Consider the following 24,976-nt stretch of genomic DNA (forward strand, 5'->3'; position numbering starts at 1 on the left):
ATGAAATGCTCAAATTCATTAATTGTTGACATCTACAGATTTACTACAGGTAATACTTGTTAATGGTCATGACCCAGCCCTATGTTTATTGAGAATTTCACAATTGTCACGATGACATTGACATTGACTTGGATATGAATGTAAACTCCCTGAGAGTAGGAACATATCCCCTTACACAAACCTGGAAAATGCATGTGCTGAATGGAAAGACCAACGGTTGTGCCCACCTCCCCACGAGTGTCCATAATATTACTGCTGGAGTTCAAACTGCTCAAACCACATAGATTACTAGCACAGGGAGAAATTCAGCCTCCACTAAAAAATGAACACTTCCAGCAGTCACCATACACCGCTTGGACTCAATGGTCAGGTTACCGAGTCTGTCTTAAAGGATTGAGCAATTCTAATCCCCAAATTGAAGTAAACTCAACTCCAACAACTACCCCCTTACTTACCTTGCCCCTCAACCTCACTTGTCACAAGTTAATAATATATTTTATTTTTCTTAAACTCGCAAACAAAAAATAACTTGTGAAATCTATGCTTGTGTTTTCCAGTATTCCATTTGTTTGTAGCATGTGGAGAAACATTATCTGCCACACCTAATACCATCACTAATGCCACTTCAGGAGAACAGGTCCTGTTCCCTATACAGTACAATGGCACTGATCAGTATGATGTAACATTTAGATTAAAATTTCCGGTGCCCTTCAAGATTTTAACATGGAAATCCAATCATCCAGAGAAGTTGCACATTGTCCACCCACTGTATCAACACAGAGTTGGAATCTACAGAGGTTTTGTGGTGCTGAATGATGTACAGGTTAATGACACTGGAGAATATGAAATACACATTGACTACTATGGGCCAGAGCTGAAAAACCGTGATCAAATTACATTCAGGATGCATGTATTTGGTAAGTTCTGGAACCTCTGCAACTTAGCGAATTGCAGCAGCATTTTAAAATTAGTTTTTCATTGAGGCCTGGATGTGTCACAATGAAAAATGTTTCTGATCATTTCACAACAGTTTCTGTCTTAAGTAAAGATTGGGTCAAAACCTTCAAAATGCAGATAATACATTTTGTTTCAACTTACCATTTGCAAGGTACTTAAAAAATACCAGTTTCACAATTTAAAGTCCAAGGATGTGCAGGTTAGGTGGATTTCCATGCTAAATTGCCCTTTAGTGCCCAGTGTGTAGGATAGATGGATTGGCGATAGTAAATGTGTGAGGTCACAGGGATAGGGCGGGGGAGAAGGCCTGGGTAAGATATTCTGGCAGAGGGTCGGTGCAGACTCAATGGGCCAAATGGGCCATTCTCTGGTGGGGGGGGGCGGGGGGGGGGGGGGGGTGGGGGGGGGGGGGGGGGGAGGGGTGGGGAGGGAGGAGGGAGACCCGATCATTCTCTGGTGGGGGGGAGGGGGGGGGCAGAACCAGGGGAGGTCTGCTGCCAGTCTGTGGGCAATCAGTGTGTGGGGGGGGGGGGGGGGGGGGGGGGGGAGGGGGGGTCCACTGCCACTCTGTGGGCGATCAGTGGGGAGGAAGTGGGGCAGGGGGTTGCGATCGGTTTAGGTAGCGGGGGGGGGATGGGTGGATAAGCGGGACTGTTGTGTTGTGGGGGTGGGACGATGTCTGTGGGGGCCATCACTCCTGGGCCTCTTTATGTGGTCCGGGGAGCAATGTGACAGGGGAGCGTTTTTCAATTTTTTTTTCACTGCGCATGCACAGTTGAAGGCTCCGATCGGAGCAGCAGCGTTTCAGGCGCAATATGCCCCGCCCGCAGTGTGATTCAGAATCGCAATCTTTGTTTCAGGCTAAGTGCATATGGGGGCACCTGAGAACAGGTTTACACGTCGGATCTGAATTATGCCCAGATTCAGCATTTAGAATCAAAATGGTAAAATCTGTATCCACTGAACAAACCAGTTTTGTGAGTTATCGTTGGCATAACCAAACAATAAATAGAATCCTCCGACATGGGAAAATGTAATGAGTACTGAATCAACAATATTTTTCTCACAGTTGCATTTAAATGATGGTTGACACCGAGTTAGTTAGGGCTGAGCCAAACCTTTTAGTATGAATAATTAATCCATAGAACCATCAGTCATATAATCATTGTTTCAGCATCTGCACATTGTAAACCCAGCGAGCAGGATTTTCACCCAAATATGGGCGCAGGCAGGCAATCAATTAATTTTACACATTTGCTGCGGTGTTGGCTGCTGGCGCCGTTCTGACAGTCGGTCATTTAGCTCAGGAGGAGGGACGTCAGGACCCAGTAAAATGCTCAATTCAGATCCAGGTCTAATTAAGTTTGTTCACAAGCTTTTTATCAATCTGTAAATGGATGGTTTGCAATTTTTGTCGGCACGGTAGCACAGTGGTTAGCACTGCTGCTTCACAGCTCCAGGGTCCCGGGTTCGATTCCCGGCTCGGGTCACTGTCTGTGTGGAGTTTGCACATTCTCCTCGTGTCTGCGTGGGTTTCCTCCCACAGTCCAAAGATGTGCGGGTTAGGTTGATTGGCCAGTTTAAAAATTGCCCCTTAGAGTCCTGGGATGTGCAGGTTAGAGGGATTAGCGGGTAAAATATGTGGGGGTAGGGCCTGGGTGGGATTGTGGTGGGTGCAGACTCAATGGGCCGAATGGCCTCCTTCTGCACTGTAGGGTTTCTATGATTTCATCCAGAAGATATTGTTTACACGATAGATCTGAAAACAATCCAGTTAGAAGGAGGCAGCAAGATAGGCACATAAAAGGGTTCATAACTGGAGGGAAGGGATATTCATCCACAGGTGCCATCCGATGAGCAGAGTTGTGGTGCAAGTAGTCTTTGCATGCTCCGTCAGTGGAGGGGAAGTAACCATTCAGGGATCATGGGACCATAACAGGTGGGAGTGAGTAAGCATTTTAAATGCAGCTGACGACAAAAAAAGGCAACAGCCGGACATGGGATTGAGGTACTGGGATGTAGAGATGAGGAGCAACGAGGACTAACATCCTCAGGAACAGAGCCCTGGCATGGAGAGGCTGGAGGAGAGGCTGAAGAAACAGGAAGGCAATGAAGGCCACAATGTTGAGTTTACCACCAAAGAAGTTACCTGGACATTTCAGGGAATCAGCATCACACAATACTGTGCCTACCCTGGCAGATGGTCATTGAAATTTGTGGCTTGTTGAAGTGAGCCTCAGTATAGCTCATCTTTCCCAGCCAGTAGCCTTGAACTATTTCCCCTCTGGCTCCTTCCAAAGATCAGCAGTGGACATTAGTGGCATCTCTCAAGCAGCAGCACATCACTGCATCTCGCAGGGCACTGATGCCCTAGTTCGAAGAGCTGGGCAGCACTTACAATTTTAGACAGAGGAGCCTTGCTGGCATCAGCAAATGTAATGTTGTCATTTATCTCAAGAGGCTTGGAATACAAAAGCAGGGATGTACTTCTGAGGCTTTATAAAGCACTGGTTAGGCCCCATTTGGAGTACTGTGAGCAATTTTGGGCCCCACACCTCAGGAAGGACATACTGGCACTGGAGCGGGTCCAGCGGAGATTCACACGGATGATCCCAGGAATGGTAGGCCTGACATACGATGAACGTCTGAGGATCGTGGGATTATATTCATTGGAGTTTAGGAGGTTGAGGGGAGATCTGATAGAAACTTACAAGATAATGAACGGCTTAGATAGGATGGACGTAGGGAAGTTGTTTCCATTAACAGGGGAGACTAGGACGCGGGGGCACAGCCTTAGAATAAAAGGGAGTCACTTTAGAACAGAGATGAGGAGAAATTTCTTCAGCCAGAGAGTGGTGGGTCTGTGGAATTCATTGCCACAGAGGGCTGTGGAGGCCGAGACGTTGAGCGTCTTCAAGACAGAAATTGATAAATTCTTGATTTCTCGAGGAATTAAGGGCTATGGGGAGAGAGCGGGTAAATGGAGTTGAAATCAACCATGATTGAATGGTGGAGTGGACTCGATGGGCCGAATGGCCTTACTTCCGCTCCTATGTCTTATGGTCTTATGGTCTTATCAAGGACAGTGGGGTCTTTCTCCCCAGTTGCAGGACATCATCAATTGCACCCATGTGGCCATCAAGGCACCACTGAGTGTTGGAACAGTAAGATTTATCAATAAGAAAGGCTTCGACTGCTTAAACATTCAACAGATCTTTGTGGATGTGTGAACTCACTATCCTGACAGCTGTCATGATGCCTTCATTCTCCGGCAGTCTGCAGCTCTTCATGTAATCACCAAAACTACAAGGCAATGTTGGTGTAATGGTAATCCAGTGGCCTGAGTTCATACTTTGGGTTCATGGATTGAAATCCCACCATGGCAATTGGTGAAATTTAAATTAAATGAATAAATCTGGAATATAAATTTAGGGCCCTATTTTACCATTTTGGTTCTAAGTGCTGGGTGGACTTGAAACTGGGAGTGTTTCAGATCCGACTTTTAGACCCGTTCTCAGGCGCCCCCATACGCACTCTGCCTGAAAAAAATATCGGCAATTCCGAATCGCGCTGCACAAGCCTGTGGGCGGGGCTTAACGCGCCTGAAATCCTGCAGCTCCCATTGGTGCCTCCAACTGCGCATGCGCAAAAAAAAATGAAGAATGCGGCTCCGCTGCCACTTCGCTCCTGGGTCGGATAATGCCTCCCTCTGGCCCCCACAGACATTGTCCCACCCCTCCCAACATTACTGACCCCCTTATCCCCCCATCCCCTTCACCACCCAGACCGATCACAAGCCCCTCCCCCCTTCCCCTTCACTGATCTCAGGCAGAGAGCCGTTGGACCCACCTTCCCCTCTCCCCCCCACTCATCTCAAGCAGAGAGCCATCGGACCCATCTTCCCCCCTCCCCACTCATCTCAAGCAGAGATCAAGCATCTCAAGCAAGTTGAACCCACCTTATTCCCCCCTCACCCCCACCCCTCCCCCCACCGATCTCAAGCAAAGAGCCATCGGATGCTCAGCACTTACCTCCTCATTAACTGGAGTACCTGAATACGACTTTTGCGGAGCATGTCTATTTCATGCCGATTCTGGATGGGCGAACGCGGTGGTAAAGGGGGATGGGCCGGTAAAGTTGGGCGTGCAGCCCATTAAGTCAATTTAAATGCATGCAAATGCAATTAAATGGCTGTCGCGCCTGGTTTGGGCGCGGTCCCGATCACAGCTATTTTCGGGCCTTGGTAAAGGGCGAACCCGTGCGGATGCGGGCGCAAATCGTGCTACTCGCCTCATGCCCGACTTTACCAAGTTTTCGCGCCCAAAAACGAGCGCAACCTGATGATAACATCGGGTCCTTCGTCTCAGTGAGGGTGACCATGAAACCATCAATTGTTTTTCAAACCCATCTGGTTCACTGATGTCCTTTAGGGAAGGAAATCTGCCATCCTTACCTGGTGTGCCCTACATGTGACTCCAGACCCACAGCAATGTGATTCACACTTAACTGCCCTCTGAAATGCCCTAGCAAGCCACTCAGTTCAAGGGCAATTAGGGATGGGCAACAATTGTTGGTCCTGCCAGCGATGCTCATATCCCATGAGAGAATAAAGGAGGAAAAGAAATTCTTGGGCCAAAGGATATCTCTTTTGGTTATCCCTTGAAGCAATGCCAACTCACACATTTATGTGACTCTAAGACAGAGGCACAGAGATGTTACAATCAAAACCATCTGACCACAGGCAGCACAGTGACACAGTGGTTAGCACTGCTGAATCACAGCACCAGGGTCCCAGGTTCGAATCCCGGCTTGGGTCACTGTCTGTGTGGAGTTTGCACATTCTCCCCGTGTCTGTGTAGATTTCCTTCGGGTGCTCCGGTTTCCTCCCACAGTCCAAAGATGTGTGGGTTAGGTGGATTGGCCATGCTAAATTGCCCCTTAGTGTTAGGGGTGCTAGCTAGGGTAAAGGCATGGGGTTGTGGGGATGAGGCCTGGGTGAGATTGTGGTCAGTGCAGACTCAATGCACCGAATGGCCTCCTTCTGCACTGTAGGAATCTATGATTCTATGATCACAAGTCAGGCATGTGATGGAATACTGTTTTATTTGTCTGGGTGAGTAAAACACTCAAGAAACATGTCAGTGCTACATATTGGTACTGCTGACATAGGTAGGAAGACGGAAGGGGTCATGAAAAGAGAATATAGGGAGTTAGGTAGACAGTTGGGAAGGAGGAACGCAAAGATAGTAATCTCAGGATTGCTGCCTGTGCCATGGGAAAGTGAGAGCAGGAATGGAGTGAGGTGGAGGATGAATGCGTGGCTGAGGCACTGGAGCAGGGGGCAGGGATTCAGGTTCCTGGATCATTGGGACTTCTTTAGGGGCAGGTGTGACCTGTACAAAGAAGACGGGTGGCACTTGAATCCCAGGGGGACCAATATCCTGGCAGGAAGGTTGGCTAAGGCTACTGGGGAGACTTTAAACTAGAAAGGTTGGGGGCAGGGAATCGTGATGAGGTGACTGAGAGCGAGGAAGTTAGTCCGCAAATAGAGAAGGATTGTAGACAGTGTAAGAGGGAAAATAGACAGGTGATGGAGAAGGGGAGAGAGCTCAGACCAAAGATTTGAGATGTGTCTATTTTAACACCAGGAGTGTAGTGAATAAAGTGGATCAGCTTAGAGTGTGGATTGATGCTTGGAAATGTGATGTGGTGGTCAATACGGAGACTTGGGGACAGGGACAGGACTGGATACTTCAGGTGCCGGGTTTCAGATGTTTCAGAAAGGACAGAGAGGGAGGCAAAAGAGGGGGGGGGGGTGGGGTGGGGGGGCATGGCACTGCTGATCAGGGATAGTGTCACAGCTGTAGAGAAGGTGGAAGCCGTGGAGGGATTGTCTACGGAGTCTCTGTGGGTGGAAGTTCGGAGCGGGAAGGGGTCGATAACTTTGCTGGGTGTTTTCTACAGGCCGCCCAATAGTAACAGGGATGTTGAGGAGCAGATAGGGAAACAGATCCTGGAGAGATGTAGTAACAGGGATGTTGAGGAGCAGATAGGGAAACAGATCCTGGGGAGATGTAGGAATAACAAGGTTGTTGTGATGGGAGACTTTAATTTCCCAAACATCGATTGGAATATCCCTAGGGTAAGGGGTTTGGATGGGGAGGAGTTTATTAGGTGTGTTCAGGAGGGTTTCCTACAAGAGGAGAGGCTGTACTCGATCTGGTACTGGCTAATGAGCCTGGACAGGTGTCGGATCTCTCAGTGGGGGAGCATCTTGGGGATAGTGATCATAACTCTACCTCCTTTATGCTAGCATTGGAAAGAGATAAGATCAGGCAAGCTAGGAAAGTGTTTATCTGTAGTAAGGGGAAATATGAAGCCATCAGGCAGGAGATTAGAGGCACAAATTGGAAGGAGGCATTCTCGAGGAAAAGTACCAAAGTAAGGTGGCAGATTTTCAAGGAATGTTTGTCTGGAGTTCTGCATGACAATGTTCCGATGAGACAGGTAGGTTTTGATAGGTTACGGGAACCGTGGTGCATGAAAGCTGCGCTGAACCTAGTCAAAAAGAAAAGGAAAGCGTACAAAAGGTTCAGAGAGCTAGGCGATGATAGGGGTCTAGATGAGTATACGGCTTGTAGGAAGGGACTTAAGAAAGAAATTAGGAGAGCCAGAAGGGGTCACAAGAAGGCCTTGGCAGGTAAGATTAAGGAGAACCCTAAGGCGTTCTATAAATATGTGAAGAGTTAAAGGATGAGATGTGAAGGAATAGGACCTATAAAATGTGAAGGTGAGAAAGCCTGTACAGAACCGGAAGAAATAGCAGAGGTGCTTAATGAATATTTTACCTCGGTATTCACGGTGGAAAAAGACCTGGGTGGTTGTACTACAGGATTGAGGCGGACTGAAAAGATTGAGTATATGGACATTAAGAAAGAGGATGTGTTGGAAATTTTGAATAGCATCAAGATAGATAAGTCGCCGGGTCCGGATGGGATGTACCCCAGGTTACTGTGGGAGGCGAGGGAAGAGATTGCAGAGCCTATGACGATGATCTTTGCGTCGTCAATGGAGACGGGAGAGGTTCCGGAGGATTGGAGGATTGCGGACGTGGTTCCTATATTCAAGAAAGGGAACAGGGATAGCCCAGGAAATTAAGTTGATGGAGAAGACCCTGAGGGACAGGATTTATGAACATTTAGAGAAGTTTAGTATGCTCAAAAGTAGTCAGCACGGCTTTGTCAAAGGCAAATTGGGCCTTACGAGCCTGGTGGAGTTCTTTGAAAATGTAACTAAACACATTGACGAAGGAAAAGCGGTAGATGTGGTTTACATGGACTTCAGCAATGCGTTTGATAAGGTCCCCCATGCAAGACTTCTCGAGAAAGTGAGAGGGCATGGGATCCAAGGGGCTGCTGCCTTGTGGATCCAGAACTGGCTTGCCTGCAGAAAGCAGAGAGTGGTTGTAGATGGGTCTTTTTCTGAATGGAGGTCGGTCACCAGTGGAGTGCCCCAGGGATCTGTTCTGGGACCCTTGCTGTTTGTCATTTTCATAAATGACCTGGATGAGGAAGTGGAGGGATGGGTTGGTAAGTTTGCCGACAACACGAAGGTTGATGGTGTTGTGGATAGGTTGGAGGGATGCCAGAAGCTGCAGCGTGATATAGATAGGATGCAAGACTGGGCGGAGAAGTGGCAGACGGACTTCAACCCGGATAAATGTGTAGTGGTCCATTTTGGCAGGTCAAATGGGATGAAGGAGTATAATATCAAGGGTCAGACTCTTAGCAGTGTAGAGGATCAGAAGGACCTTGGGGTCCCAGTCCATAGGACTCCTAAATCGGCCTCGCAGGTAGAGGAGGTGGTTAAGAAGGCGTATGGTGTGCTGGCCTTCATCAATCGAGGGATTGAGTTTAGGAGTCGGGAGATAATGATGCAGCTTTATAAGACCCTCATCAGATCCCACTTGGAGTACTGTGCTCAGTTCTGGTCGCCTCATTACAGGGATGTGGAAATGATTGAAAGGGTGCAGAGAAGATTTACAAGGATGTTGCCTGGATTGGTTGGCATGCCTTATGAGGATAGATTGAGGGAGCTCGGTCTTTTCTCCTTGGAGAGACGAAGGATGAGAGGTGACCTGATAGAGGTGTACAAGATGTTGAGAGGTATAGATCGGGTGGATTCTCGGAGGCTTTTTCCCAGGGCTGAAATGGCTGCTACGAGAAGACACAGGTTTAAGGTGCTGGGGAGTAGGTACAGAGGAGATGTCAGGGGTAAGTTTTTCACACAGAGGGTGGTGGGTGAGTGGAATCGGCTGCCGTCAGTGGTGGTGGAGGCAAACTCGATATGGTCTTTTAAGAGACTCCTGGATGAGTACATGGGACTTAATAGGATTGAGGGTTATAGGTAAGCCTATATATAAGCCTAGGTAGGTAGGGACATGACCGGCGCAACTTGTGGGCCGAAGGGCCTGTTTGTGCTGTATTTTTTCTATGTTCTATGTTCTAAACTCAACACCATCCAGGACAAAGTAATCCACATGATCGGCATTTCATGCACCACCTTAAACATTGATGTGCACCACTAACAATGTGCAGTGGCAACAGTGCGTGCCATCTACAAAATGCCCTTCAGCAACTTACCTAGGCTCCTTCAACAGCACCTTCAAAACCTGCGCTCTCTGCCACCTCGAAGGACAAGGGCAGCACAGGGGGAACACCAACACCTGAAAGTTCCCCTCCAAGCCACACATGATCCGAATTGGAAATATATCACCTTGCCAGCAGTGTTGACATCCTATTAAAGAATTAAAAAGTTCTAGATAAAAGCATTTCATCAGAGGCGAAGGAGGAAGATGCAGAGGAGAATTGTGCCCATGCTGAGCAGAGAGGTGACTGGGGCTGGGTCGGGGTCAAACCTCTCAACAGCGATATGAACACAAGGGCACATCTTATCCAGGCATGGTTCACCTGAGGACTACTCAGCCAGCAGGACTACATGTTCTGTGTTGTGTATGTGGTGTTTATCTCTTTTAGCTCAACAACCCCCCGCTGAATCTACTCACCCAAGAGGTATCTCCTCTTTTCCAACTGCAATTAAATCAGATACTCACTGATAGGCTGTGCCATTCAATTGATTCCACCTCATTGCCAATATGTTGTGTTGCAGCTTCTAGTGTCGTCAAGAGATTTTGAACTTTGTTAGAGGGCCTGGGTACCATATTCTGTCAAAGAGTTGGTGCAGACTTGATAGGCCGAATGGTCTCCTTCTGTACTGTAGGGATTCTGTGTTCTATGAAAACCCACACCTCTTTTTACATTGTCTTCAGCATCACTGCTGTGGCAACTATGGCTGACAGGGGAAGTCAGGACAGCATAAAAGCAAAAGAAAAAGCATACAATTTTAGTGATTAGTGGACAGCCAGGAGGTTGGGAAGCCTTTAAAAACCAACAGAGGACAACTAAAAAAGAAATAAGGAGGGGAGAAGATGAAATATGAGGGTAAACTAGCCAGGATTATAAAAGAAGATTGCAAACATTTTTTTAGATATATAAAGGGATATAGATATATAAAGAGGCAAGAGTGGACATTGGACTGCTTGAAAACTACGCTGGTGAAGTAGTAATGAACAGGTGAGCATGGTGGCCATTACCAAGGAGAAGGTGCTAGGGAAGCTGAAGGGTCTGAAGGTGGATAAATTACCTGGACCAGATGGACTACACCTCAGAGTTCTGAAGGAGATAGTTGAAGAGATAGTGGTGGCATTTGTGGTGATCTTTCGGGAATCACTGGAGTTGGGAGGGTCCCAGAGGACTGGAAAATCACTAATGTAGCACCCCGGTTTAAGAAGGAAGGGAGGCAAAAGATGGGAAATTACAGGCCGGTTTGTCTGATCTCAGTCATTGGTAAGATTTAAGAATCCATTATTAAGTATGCGATTTTGGAAAACTTGGCATGGTAAAATAGGACAAAGTCAGCATGGTTTCATCAAGGGGAGGTCATGCCTGACAAATCTGTTAGAATTCTTTGAGGAGGTAAAGAACAGGTTGGACAAAGGAGACTCAGTGGATGTTATCTACTTGGATTTCCAAAAGGCCTTTGACAGGATGCAGCACAGAAGGCTGCCGAGTAAGATAAAAGCCCATGGTGTAAGAGGCAAGATATTCACATGGATAGAAAATTGGCTGTCTGGTAAAAGGCAGAGTGTGGGGATAAAATGTTTCTTTTCATGATGGCAGCCGGTGACTAGTGGAGGTCTGCAGGGATCAGTGTTGGGACCACAACTTTTCACTTTATACATCAATGATCTAGATGAAGGAACTGAGGGTATTGTGGCTCAGTTTGCAGATGATACAAAGGTAGGTGGGGGGACTGGTTGTATTGAAGAGGCGGCGAGGCTGAAGAAAGACTTGGGCAGGTTAAGAGAGTGGGCAAAGTGGTAGATGGAATACAGTGTGGGAAAGTGTAAGGTTATGCACTTTGGTAGAAAGAATAGAGGTGTAGACTATTTTCCAAATGGGGAGAGAATTCAGAAATCGGAAGCGCAAAGGGACATGGGAGTCCTAGTTCAGGATTCTCTTAAGTTAACTTGCAGGTTGACTTGGTAGTTACGAAAGCAAATGCAATGTTAGCATTCAGTTCAAGAGGACTAGAATACAAAAGCAGGATGTACTGCTGAGGCTTTATAAGGCTCTGGTGAGACCACATTTAGAATATTGCAAGCAATTTTGGGCTCCGTATTTAAGCAAGGATGGTTTTGGAGAGGGTCCAGATGAGGTTCATGAGAATGATCGCAGGAATGAAAAGCCTGATGCATGAGGAACGTCTGAGGACTCTGGGTCTGTACCCAATCGAGTTTAGAAGGATCGGAGGGGGGATCTGATTGAAACATACAGAATAATGAAAGGTTTGGATAGAGTGGACTTGGGGAAGATGGTTCCATTAGTAGGAGAGACTAGGATCTGAGGGCACAACCTCAGAATAAAAGGGCGGCCCTTTAGAACTGAGACGAGGAGGAATTCTTTCAGGCAGAGAGTGGTGAATTTATGGAATTCATTGCCACAGAAGGCTGTGGAGGCCAGTTCATTGAGTGTATTTGAGGAAGAGATAAATAATTCTTGATTGGTAAAAGGATCAAAGATTATGAGACATAAGCGAGAAAATGGGGTTGAGAAACTTAGCAGCCATGATTGAATGGCAGAGCAGACTCGATGGGTCAAATGGCTTAATTCTGCTCCTATATTTTATGGTCTTATGGCCTCTGCTACCTCTGCTGACTGCTGCTTTCCATTGATTTGCAAAACAACTATCAAGCACATCAACACTAACACTGAGTGTCACATGGCAATATATCAGCCTCTCCACCATCTAACTTCAGAGACATTTCCTTCCTTGTTTGAAAATAATTGCCTCTTACTGTAACTGAGGGCATAATTGTCTTTGCATCATTCAGTAACATTTGGTTTATGAGACAGAATAAATACAAGAATGCTGAACACGGGCTGAATAAGCCAAAGAAGTATGGATTGAAATTGCAATGAATGAGACTTTTATATCTTTACTTGATGGCACAGAGTTTACAGAAGGAAATCTTAGGAATATATGGGCTTGTGATGTTATCACTTGGGGAAAGAGTAGTTCAAATGAACGTTTGAAACACAATGCACACTGCAATGAGCATCTGTTCACAGTATTAAATTATACAGTATGCAAGGCTGTCAATGCAAAGGATGACTAATAGACAAACAGACCGTTAGCAGTGGACATAATAAAGGAGATGGAAACAAAAATAAACGTAGCACTTCTTTTTCTGAAAGCTTTTTGTGTTTCCAACAACAAGTGTCAGTTATGGGGGTGTCAACAGATTGAGACAATCCAAACAGCCTCTGGCATGTCTCTACCTTCCACTAGCACACCTGGTGAGTACTGCTGCCTCACAGCACCAGAGGCCCAGATTCAATTCTGACCTTGGGTGACTGTGTGGAGTTTGCATGCTCTCCCCATGTCTGTGTGGGTTTCCTCCGGGTGCCCTAGTTTCCTCCCACATGGCGCGGTGGCATGTAGGGTGGCACAGTGGCACAGTGGTTCGCACTGCTGCCTCAGAACACCAGGGACCCGGGTTCGATTCCCGTCTTGGGTCACTGTCTGTGTGAAGTTTGCACATTCTCCCCGTGTCTGCGTGGGTTTCCTCTGGGTGCTCCGGTTTCCTCCCACAGTCCAAAGATGTGCAGGTTCGGTGAATTGGCCATGCCAAATTCTCCCTCTGTGTACCTGAACAGATGCCAGAGTGTGGCGACCAGGGGATTTTCACAGTAACTTCATTGCAATGTTAATGTAAGCCTACTTGTGACTAATACACAAACGTTTACTTTACTTTACACTCCAAAGATGTGCAGGTTAGGTTGATTGACCTTAGTGTCTACAAACTACAACACAGCCTGTTTGACAACAAAGACCTCCCCAAGGAAACAAAAATCCTAGTGTACAAAGCAGTTGTTGACACCATACACTTGTACTGAAGTGAGTCCTGGGCATAAAGAGGCTAGAGATATTCCATCAGCAATAACTCAGATGTATCCTGCAGATTCAATGGGTGCGGGGGGAAACCATCAAGCGAAGGTTCGTATCCTTCCTGAAGCCACGTCTACAAGCATTCAGGCAAAACACCTGCAAAATCAACTTCGATGGACTGGACATGCAACTCTCAAATATTTAACATTCCAAAAAAAGACAAAGATAATGCTTCAAAGGCACTCTGCAGCTTTCCTTGAAGCATGGCAACATTGACATTAATGACTGGGGGGAGCTTGCTATTAATTGTTCGCAGAGGCAACACCTTGTCCATTGATTTGCAACACACTTTGAGCCCCAATGTCTTAATGATGAAGCAGAGTAGCAACAGAGAAGAAAAGAAAAAGAAGCAAATCCTACACTCTGATGCCAATAGCTAATGGGACACCCTGCCCCAAGTTCCCAAAGTCGGTCAAGAATCAACCTATTCAGTCACATGAAGAACCATATGGCAGACACTTACAACCTTGAATCGACATTATCCTCAATCGAGGGACAGCTAATAACAATGTATGATGCACAAACTGGATGCATTGCTAAAATACAAAAACAATTGTTGTAGGTAAAAAAACCTCTGACATTATTAGTAGATCAAAATGCAGTGTTTATTTTCACAATTGTGGGAGAAGTGAAGTTCCTAACAGTGGACCCCCAGCCTTCTCATCGAACACAAGTAAGAACAGAGTTTATATATGTCCCGGGCCCCGCTCTCATTACATTGCAATTCTCTAAGATGTCTGTCATTGTTCATGGTGAGATTCTTGTTGTTTTAGCAGTATCTTCCTCTGCGTAGTTTGTTCGATCTCCAAGGCCACAATCGTTCGCCATTGCCTTGAAACAATATTACAGGTTTTGCACAAACAAGTTAACTAATCTACATACAGGTTTGTATAATACTTTATATCAGGATAAGATGAATAACGTATGATGAATATATATATATGAATCTATGGTGATTCAAAGACAGAAGGCATACATGCCAACTCCATCGTGTTAAACAAAGGTACATAAAAATGGAGACTGTTTAGCTTATTTCGAGCTGGGTTAATCGCATTTCTTGATAACAAATGGAGACAGAGGAATAGCTGTTCCTATTATCTGGCACAGACATGAAAAACACCGAACTCTGACAAAAACATGGACTCTGCAGTGTTCTAAACAAAATCACAGAGTTCGGGTCTTACTGCTTAAGTGTGACAAGGGTCATTAACCCATTCCCGACTGCACTCCCCCCTTCTGGTCGGATGCCAGGTCCAAACATGGCATTTATGACCAACTCAGAACCACATTGTATCGGGGAATGGGCCTAGCTCCTTGGTCGGGAGGTCTGCCCCCTTCGCCTGTACACTTGCGACTGTCATAATTCGCGCTGTTACTGTTTTGCAACAGGCGTTCAATAATGCCATACAAACACAGCAAGTAATTACAATTACAATTGATACAATCAATCCATGCATCAGGTATGGACCGCACGACCCGAACCATTGCCCCAGCCAGCCCGGAGGGTTATAATCATGCTATTGGTTCCCTTCTTCCTGTATTGCTTTTGCTACTTGTTTAATATGATCTGCTAAGCGAGTTATATTCTCCGAAGCTTCGGGAATATACGTACAGCATTCGAAGCCAACTATGGCACATGTTTCACCTTGGGAGGCTAGCACACAATCGAGTTCCAATCAGTTCTGTAACGCCACAGTCCGAATAGCTACGACCTCTGCTGACATTTCAGAGATGGCCGTGCTCACCTCCTCGAACCCATCCTTAGTCTTATTTGCAACTTTCTCTAGGGTTGTGGCCATCCGTATAAGTTCCTGTGCTGCCTTTGCTGTCCCAAAAAATGGGTAGGCTATCATGAAGAATCATTCTGTCTCACTAATGGCTCGCTTAGCCCTAAGCAGGTGTATCTCGGGGTGGTCCCATAAGTCAATGTAATGGTGAACATAAGGCACCACATATGCCAAATAACACGATCCTGTCCAATTCCAGGGAAACCACGGATAGGCATCGTTTCCACAGACAAAATAGGTACAATTATATGCAGTCATCGCGCTTACATAAGCGGAGGAGAGGCTAACCGGGACGGTGGCTATGGGGCACTGGATTGTGACCTGTATCATGGCCTCAGCGTCATCAGTGATATCAATCTGTTGTATACAGTAGCTACGGCCAACAGGTATGGTTCCATTTCTTATCAGGCAGATAGATCCCCTTTGTTTATTTTTCACAATGAAGTCGGGTGGGGAATCTGATCTGTTGTAGCTGGGCTGGTAATTCTTCTTAAAGTACGATAAAGTGCACCCTCCGGCCCCTAGCCTTGAAACAACATCACTGTTGCTGATACCCTGCATAGTGGTACCCGATGGGGTTTTAAATGTCAGTTGCCTTGTCCCTTTCTGGGTTCCATTCCTTATTTAAAACCCATTCAATTACTTCTGGAGCTGATAAAGGGATAGGAAATAAGGGAATTCCTCCCTTTCCTCCGTGCATGGGAATGTGTGAACAGACCCAGCACTTGCTCAGATTCGATTGTGATGCATACAGATAAGACATATACACAAAGGTGTTCATACAATAGACAGAGTCATCGTTACAGAGATGATCACTGTGCTTCACCCCTAACTCATAATTCAATTTATATTCTCCTGCTATGGCTAACAGGGCCAGGGTCGTGAGCATCAGCATGAGAAGCATCTTATCACTTACTAATATCCAGCGCGACCATTATACAATGGTCCAAAGGCTATATCGCCCACGCACAACACCGCGGATCCGCGAACCCGTTCAGCTTGCTTGGAGGTCACTCGTTGTTTGCTTATATCTGTAAGTGGAGTATATCACATATTTTTCCAATTAATTTCAGCATATTCAACTGAGTATATACAGGCACAGATATCTCCACTAATTATAACTTCATACGGCTCATTTCATTTTTGTACAAGCCCTGATTTGTTAGGTAATATTTTACTAGGACATCCCACTGTTGGGACTGTCAGGGAGCATTTCAAGCTCTCTCTGCATCTCTTATTTCTTGATTGTCTTTTACCGATTTATGCATCCCTTTTAGTTGGGTGCTTAGTTCCAAAACATATCTCTTGATTTTATCTTTTAGTGGACCTACATCGGTCCCACCTGTTATGATGCTTTTTGGTAATTGCATCGTCCGTCCTGTCATTAGCTCATAAAGGGTTAATCTGGTTGTTTGGTTTGTAGCAACCCTTAAACTCATTTAGTATGGTGGGCAATACCTTCATCCACATTTTTTTCCCGATGTCTGTATGGCCTTCGCCAGTGCAAAGTAGTTTTGCCCAATGTAATTAATTGTACTATGCTTTAAGTTAATTTAAGCTCATTTGGCCTCGGCAGCTTGGAATTCTGAGTCCAACTTAGAAACTTAGCTGCATTCTCTGATAGTACGATGTAAGGTAAACAAACTTTCTCATGGCCAAGTTGTTGATGTAGCTGGAGACTGCTTGTATGGCTGTTTTCTCTTTCTCTCCTTCTTTCTCTAAAATAACCGTTATTTCGAAAACAATGCTTAAAGAAAGGCATATTTACTTCAGATCAGTCGAGTTTATTCTGAAGAAATAAACAGACCCTTCAGTTGGCTTGGGGCGAATCACACAACACTTTGCACTGGCTGCAGCTGGACATTCTATCAAAAGACATCGCTTTTCTCATTTATATCACATATCATACAACTCCGATCTTTGTATGATGTATTCTTACATTATATCTAATTTGATCATTTGCTTGTCCATATTTGAAAGTGCAATGTTTCAGCAGAAATGATCCTTCTCTAGACAGATTGTCTCATAAGGTCTCACAGATGTCAATAGTTTATGCTGTCAGACACCGCTCTTTAAAAACACAGATAACCGAAATGATGCAAGATTTCTTAGTCTGGCTGCAAAGCCAGTCTCCAACTCTTTTTCTGTCTCTCTCCAGTAAACCGGTTTCACCCCCTGTCATGTTAATATTAATTGTGCAAGATATTACAAATTACATCGGGTATTTCAAAACCCTCTTAATTTAGTTTTAAATTAATCTGTTTCCATTTTTAGACTGAGCTCCAGATCAGAATTCCTTGCACTTTTAGAACAATAACAAGAGTTACTTGATTAGAAATATTTTGGTTTGCTTCCTAGCTGGCTAGGTTCTAAGCTTTTAGTGTTCTTAGATTTGGAAAACCTTGAACAATAGATAGAACAATTCCAATGGCAGTATATAATTTTAACTAGTTACACTATCAGAACTATCATCAATGTCAGATGATTTAGATGATGTAATTTGTTGCAGGTTATCGGAACATCACACAAGTCTTGAATTTCATATCGGTAACTAACTGGCAACACAAGTTCCAATAATTCATGGTATTCAATGGTTGGCATCAAATGCAAATTAAAAATACTCAAGGACAACATCTTTATTTGTATTAACAACTGAGGTTTTAACTGATTAATCTCCTGCTGTAAATTGGGATAATCGGAACTACGATTCATTGATTTGATGGACTTTAAACTGACTCATAGACAGTATATTCACCTCATTCTTTTGTTCCTGCTTTTCTATTTTTCACCAAATTACTTATTATTTTTTTAACTTCTCAACTACACTCTTATAATTTCAACTTCAAGACAAGGAAAGAGCACATGGTCCTTCCAAGGTCTAACTCCTTTCTCAACATTAAAACGAACAACAACAAAACATTCACGCAATCACGTTGTTAAACACACAGATACACATAGATACACATGGAAGCTTCCAACATTTATTCAGACTTAACATCTTAAACTGGGATGGAAGTAAAACATTTAAGAATACAGACCGTTGATTAACAGTCGCTTTTATGCTGCTGCCTTCCAAACTGTAATTCAACTCAAAACAGAAGTAAATTCAAGAAATCTTATCACTTTAATCTTTAACCGTTTGTAACAAATACTTCCGCAGCATTTTCTTATCTCATTATTCCACTGAATTATTTCCCTCATCTCTAATTATATTGATTTGTCAATTTGGTATTATAGGCGGGCACTCCCTTTTAGCCTGTCTGTCATTTAATACAGTTTCATGGTTGATCCATGTAACACATTTTAATTAGAATGCATTATGGCAGTATAATAATTCCCAGTATGACACACGCACTCCCATTCTACCTTATGTAACTCCCTTCTCTGTTAAATTTTGACTATATCTTAAAATTACTGCAAGTCTTATAACTCAGAGGAACATAAACAAGTGATTAATCATCATTTCAAATACGCAGGAATAATTCTTTCTATTTATCTTTTCAACTTTAGTTCTATCAAAAATACATTTTCAAATTTAACAAAAGCCTGATCCAAATAATCCATTTATTTTATCACTTTTAAATATCCCTACTAAAATAATTATCTTTACACAGGCAGATGCAGTAACTCTCCTTACGACTCTTCAGATGTAATCTAATGCTATTATTCCCACATTCCCCAAATCTCTGTCCGATGCCCCTATCGTAAAATTTATTAATTTATTAAACTCGCATTGATCTGCTATACCCCATTCCATCACATGAGGCTCTCGATCGCAATTACATCTTACATCTCTCTCTCTCTCTCTCCCTCCCTCGAGTGAGAGAAACTTACAACCTGCTTGTTTACTTTTAACCCTTTATTCCCCTTTTAACTGTTTTGTTGCGGTAATTGGTGTATTCCTTTAACTGAGTCCAATGCTTCCAGACACCCCTACCTTGCATATCTATGCAGGCACAGGTGTCTCCACTGATAATGACCTCATAGGGGCCTTTCCATTTGGGGGCAAATCCAGGTTTTCCTGGTAGTGTTTTTACCATAACCTTGCTGCCCGCCGGGGGTACCTCCGGGGTCTGTTCTAGTTTATTGTGCTCATCTATCACTATTTGTTTGTCCCGTACTGTTTTCCGCATATCTTTTAATTGGGAGCTTAACTCTAATACATATCGTCTAATCCTGTCCCGTAATGGGCCTACATCTGCATATTTCCCTGATCCATCCACAAACAGGACCAAATCTGGTGCCTCCAGGGGCGCATCTTTTATTCTACTCTCCTCTACCTCTTCGTCTACGTCCCCACATGAGTGGGGAGACCCTTCACCTAACATTCCTTCTACGGGGTTCATTCCCATGTCTCGTGCAATGGTGATGGACTTAGTGGGTGGGAGAAGCACTGCCTCCCACTTCGCCCTTCTCATGTTTGAGACAGACCGCAATTTTCCTGTGTTCAGCATTTCCACCAAAGTATGTTTGGTGTGTAAAACAATATTCCCCGTCATTATGATGGGCTTGCTGACCTTTACTGCCCATGCCACTCAATCTAGTGCGGCTATACATCTGGGTAACCCGGTTACTACGGGGCCCTCCACTGTGGAATAATAACCCACGGGTCGCTGTTTGTCCCCATGGACCCGTGTGACTACTGCCGAATAAAACCCCCCCTCGTTATTACAATAGATATGAAAATCTTTACTAGCGTCAGGCAGTCCAAGCCCTGGAGCCTTCATTTGTTCTACTTTTAGTTTACTATATGCCCTTTCCTGTTCTGATCCCCATTCTATAACTTCTAGAGCGGGTTTCCCCCCTTTTACTAGCCTTTGTATTGGTTCGGCTAGCCTTGTGAATTCTGGTATAAAGTTGCGGCTGTAATTAAACAACCCCAAAACCTTCCTTACCCCTCGGACGGTTACTGGTCTTGGTATTTGCTGTATGGCTGTTTTCCTGTCCAATGGCATTTCTTTGGTCCCCTGGGATATCAGGTGTCCCAAATATAATACCTGCGCTTTCCCTATTTGGGCCTTCCTGTGGCTTGCCTTTAGTCCCTGTTCTTCTAAGTGTTTCAGGACTGAGTATAGTGCCGTCTGGTGTTCTGCTCTAGTTTCGGAGGCTATTAAGATGTCATCTACATACTGCAGGATTGTGCTCCCCCTCGGGACCTCTACTTGTTCTAATATCTTACTCATTACCCGGTGAAATATAGCCGGGCTTTTGTGGAAGCCTTGCGGGAGCCTAGTCCATGTGTACTGTTTATCACCGACGGTAAATGTAAATTTATCTTGTGAATTAAAGTCCAGGGGAATGGACCAAAATCCATTGGCGATGTCTAATACCGTAAAGATTCCATGGGATGGTGTTAACCCGTTTAAAATGGTAGATGGACTAGCCACGATGGGGTGTAACTTGGGGTCACTTTATTTAAAGCGGTATAATCAATGGTTAATCTATAACTCCCGTCTGGTTTAGGCACCAGCCAGGTGGGGGAGTTGGTGGTACTAGTGGTCTCCCATAGTATCCCCCTTTTTACCAATCCCTTTACAATTTCTTCAACTGCTTTTTTGGCCTCGGGCTTAATTGGGTATTGTCGGTGTGGTTTATGTTCTGGCCCTTCCACGAGTATAGGGGGAATTTTGACTAATCCAGTATCCAGGTTTGTTTCCGCCCATACCCCGGGGATTGAGGCGCAAATGGTGCCAAATCCATTACATTCTAACTGCCAGTTGCGTCCAGTTGCAGATGCTGCATGGATGGTTTCTAAATGGTTAACACATGTTCCTACCCTGTCTTTTCTCCCATCGGGGCGGGGCCAAATCAATTCGCCTTTCCCGCAATCTATTAAGACTTCGTATTCTTTCATCAGGTCATTTCCCATAATAGTTCCTTCATTATTTTGACATACATAAAATCGCATAGGTATATACAGGTTATTAATTTCTACTAAGGTGGTTTCACTTAAGTAGGCAGGGGTCTTCTGTCCGTTCACACCCCTTATATAAATCATTTTGTTTGTGGTGGGCAAGGGTAGATCAGTGATAGATATGGAGGCTCCCGTGTCCACCAGCATTTCGCATGGTCTGCCCCCTACTAGTGCAGACACGTAGATTCTACCCTCCTGTTCATTCGTATCGGGATTTTGGAACAACATTGGCAAGCCTATTATCTCTGGTTTGTTATCTTTCCTTTGTTTGGCTTGCTGTTCTAATCTTTTTCTCGGTCTTGTCTTTCCTTTGCAGTCTCTCTCGTTCTGGTCTATCTCTTTTGTCTTTCTCATACACCTCACATTCTCACTTCAACATTACCCAAGTTTAGGGTTTCCCTCATTATCACATACACATACCCTCTTCTACGTGCATTATCCCCCTTTGGAGCCCTACAGTGCCTGACAAAGTGACCCAGTTTCCTACAATTATGGCACGCACCCTTTGGTTTATCTTCTCTACTGTTTGCACTAACGTTTTCCTGTTTTATTTGTAGGTATGGTTTCTCATCTGGTCCATCTCTAATTCCAGATGCCCATTCCACTAATTCATCATAAGTCTGGGTATTGAGAACTCCCATTTTAAGGATTATTTGGTGAGCTGGCGACAGCCCATCTTTAAATGCTTGTAAAAAGGCTCTATCTGTTCGGGCAGCTTCGGGTACTCCCCAACATTCTTGGTATATTCTAAAGAGTCGTTCCCCAAATTCGGAGGCTCTTTCAACCCTTTGTTGATTAACATTTGAATTTTTTCTTTGACATCAGCCCATTTCTTACCCGAGACTGAAACCTGTTCAATTAATCCAGCCAATTGATGAACTAAGAGAACTCCAATTTTCTTAGTTTTGTTTTTCTTTTCCTTTTCCAACCATTTTCGTTGTTGGTCTAGTGGATGGTCTAAATCCCATCCCGCTGTTATCATCTGTTTTATGAGTCTGTCCCTCTTAGTCATAAATTCATTTATCAGGGACCCAGGGGGTCCCCACTGTCTTTGTCCCGCCATAACACTGATAAGTTTATACTCACCACCTGGAGTGACTTATTCTCCCTTCTCGCTCTCCCTCTCCCAGGTCGCTCTTATCGGAGTCCGGTGATACCTGTAAGGGTTGATCAGATCCCTCCGTACCACCGCTTATTCTATTTTTTTTTAAGCCGGCTTTTCCTTAGAAGGCCTTTCCTTCTAACTCTTACACATGAAGGCTTTTCCTTCAAACCCCGGCGATCACTCAGACAGTCTCTATCTCACTCACGTCTAAACATCACACACTCTTATCACAGATGATTACGCACTGCATTTTGACCCACTCTATTTAGAGTTCGATAATCTATTCCGGTGCTCCGGTCGTGGCCATTCGACCGGACCGTAAACAGATTATCCCGGACGAGCCCCCAATTGTTGTAGGTAAAAAAACCTCTGACATTATTAGTAGATCAAAATGCAGTGTTTATTTTCACAATTGTGGGAGAAGTGAAGTTCCTAACAGTGGACCCCCAGCCTTCTCATCGAACACAAGTAAGAACAGAGTTTATATATGTCCCGGGCCCCGCCCTCATTACATTGCAATTCTCTAAGATGTCTGTCATTGTTCATGGTGAGATTCTTGTTGTTTTAGCAGTATCTTCCTCTGCGTAGTTTGTTCGATCTCCAAGGCCACAATCGTTCGCCATTGCCTTGAAACAATATTACAGGTTTTGCACAAACAAGTTAACTAATCTACATACAGGTTTGTATAATACTTTATATCAGGATAAGATGAATAACGTATGATGAATATATATATATGAATCTATGGTGATTCAAAGACAGAAGGCATACATGCCAACTCCATCGTGTTAAACAAAGGTACATAAAAATGGAGACTGTTTAGCTTATTTCGAGCTGGGTTAATCGCATTTCTTGATAACAAATGGAGACAGAGGAATAGCTGTTCCTATTATCTGGCACAGACATGAAAAACACCGAACTCTGACAAAAACATGGACTCTGCAGTGTTCTAAACAAAATCACAGAGTTCGGGTCTTACTGCTTAAGTGTGACAAGGGTCATTAACCCATTCCCGACTGCACAATGATTCAGTCAATATCAGGACCTCTAATATATTGAAACTTCAGATTTAATGTTAATCACTTAAAACACAAAACTGAAAAGAAAGACGTGCAATTGTGTTCTGATTTATCAAATCATTCAGAAATGTCTCACAAGGCACATAATATGAAATAAATTAATGCAATGGCTATATTATGTAGGCTAATTATTATCTGTCTATTTCAGAACCAGTTTCCCAACCTGAGACAGCGATTCTTGGTAACTGTGCAAGTTCACCAAATATTACTTTGAACTGCTCTGTCTCCAAAGGAACAAATGTCAAGATTCAGTGGGAAAAGGTGTCCATTTCTGGAGCTCTCAGTGAGACATATGATAAGACAGTGCTTGTGATAGACTGTGTTACTGAAGAGGAGCAAAATGTGTACAGATGCATTGCAGAAAACCGAATCAGTAATGCAACCAGCGACCCAGTGAAAGTCGACCTAAGTAACAGGACCAATCCCACTGGTGAGATTTATGGGAAAATTATGTGTACTATGCAGCAACTCTTTATTCGTCGTATTTCCTTACAGGAATTCACTCAAAAATATTCAATGGTGATCTTCTGAGACATACCTTCCTCTAAATCCCTGGCTAAAACAGCTACTAAATCTGACAGTTTATTTGGATACTGGGGCTGTGATGCGGATTACAGAAAATGGCCATCTTGCTGAGAGATGGCATATCCAGTTGCTGTAGGATAATGGAGGAAACTCCAGCCTAATTATTATCTGGTTTATAAATTCTCCAAATCTAAATGGTTTTCTGTATGTAACCACAATTTCAAAATGATAAATATATTTTGAGCCAGGAAGTTTAAACTGTTAAAAACTGTTAAGATAAGGGGGAGATTCCAGCATTGCACTGGGGTGGGCACAGTAAGAAGCCTCACAACACCAGGTTAAAGCCCAACAGGTTTATTTGGAATCACGAGCTTTCGGAGCACTGCTCCTTCATCAGGTGAGTGGAGGTTAGTTCACAAACACAGCATGTATAGGCAAAGACACAACTGCAAGATAATTACAGATTGGAATGTGAAGAGTGATTGGAGTGCGAGTCTTTACAGGTAATAAAGTCTTTACAGGTACGAACAGTGTGAGTGGAGAGAGGGATAGTCACAGGTTAAAGAGTGTGAATTGTCTCAAGCTGGGACAATTGGTAGGATTTTGCAAACCCAGGCAGTATGGTGAGGGTTACAAGTAGTGTGACATGAACACAAGATCCTGGTTGAGGCCATTTTCATGCGTGCGGAACTTGGCTATCAGTTTCAGCTCGGTGATTCTGTGTTGTCGTGTGTCTTGAAGGCCGCCTTGGAGAATGTTTTAAACTATAATTATCCCTCTCTCCACTCACACTGTTCATACCTGTAAAGGCTTGATCACTTGTAAAGACTCGCACTCCAACCACTCTTCACATTCCAATCTGTTATTATCTTGCAATTGTGTCTTTGCCTATACATGCTATGTTTGTGAACTAACCTCCACTCACCTGATGAAGGAGCAGTGCTCCGAAAGCACGTGATTCAAAATAAACCTGTTGGACTTTAACCTGGTGTTGTGGGACTGGTTAAAATAAGGCAAATGGCATTCAGTGACTCTTGGA

At 44.3% G+C, this 24,976-nt stretch overlaps 1 protein-coding gene across 1 annotated transcript; it reads left to right on the forward strand.

Moving 5' to 3' along the window:
- On the forward strand, positions 1–23,943 carry LOC144485492 (hepatic and glial cell adhesion molecule-like). Its single transcript, XM_078203638.1, has 3 exons — positions 1–49; positions 576–917; positions 23,561–23,943. The coding sequence occupies exons 1-3, from the start codon at positions 1–3 to the stop codon at positions 23,941–23,943; spliced, it is 774 nt and encodes a 257-aa protein (XP_078059764.1).
- Positions 23,944–24,976: the final 1,033 nt, after the last annotated feature.

Source organism: Mustelus asterias, chromosome 3, assembly GCF_964213995.1.
Source record: "Mustelus asterias chromosome 3, sMusAst1.hap1.1, whole genome shotgun sequence".
In the NCBI taxonomy this organism is placed as follows: domain Eukaryota; kingdom Metazoa; phylum Chordata; class Chondrichthyes; order Carcharhiniformes; family Triakidae; genus Mustelus; species Mustelus asterias.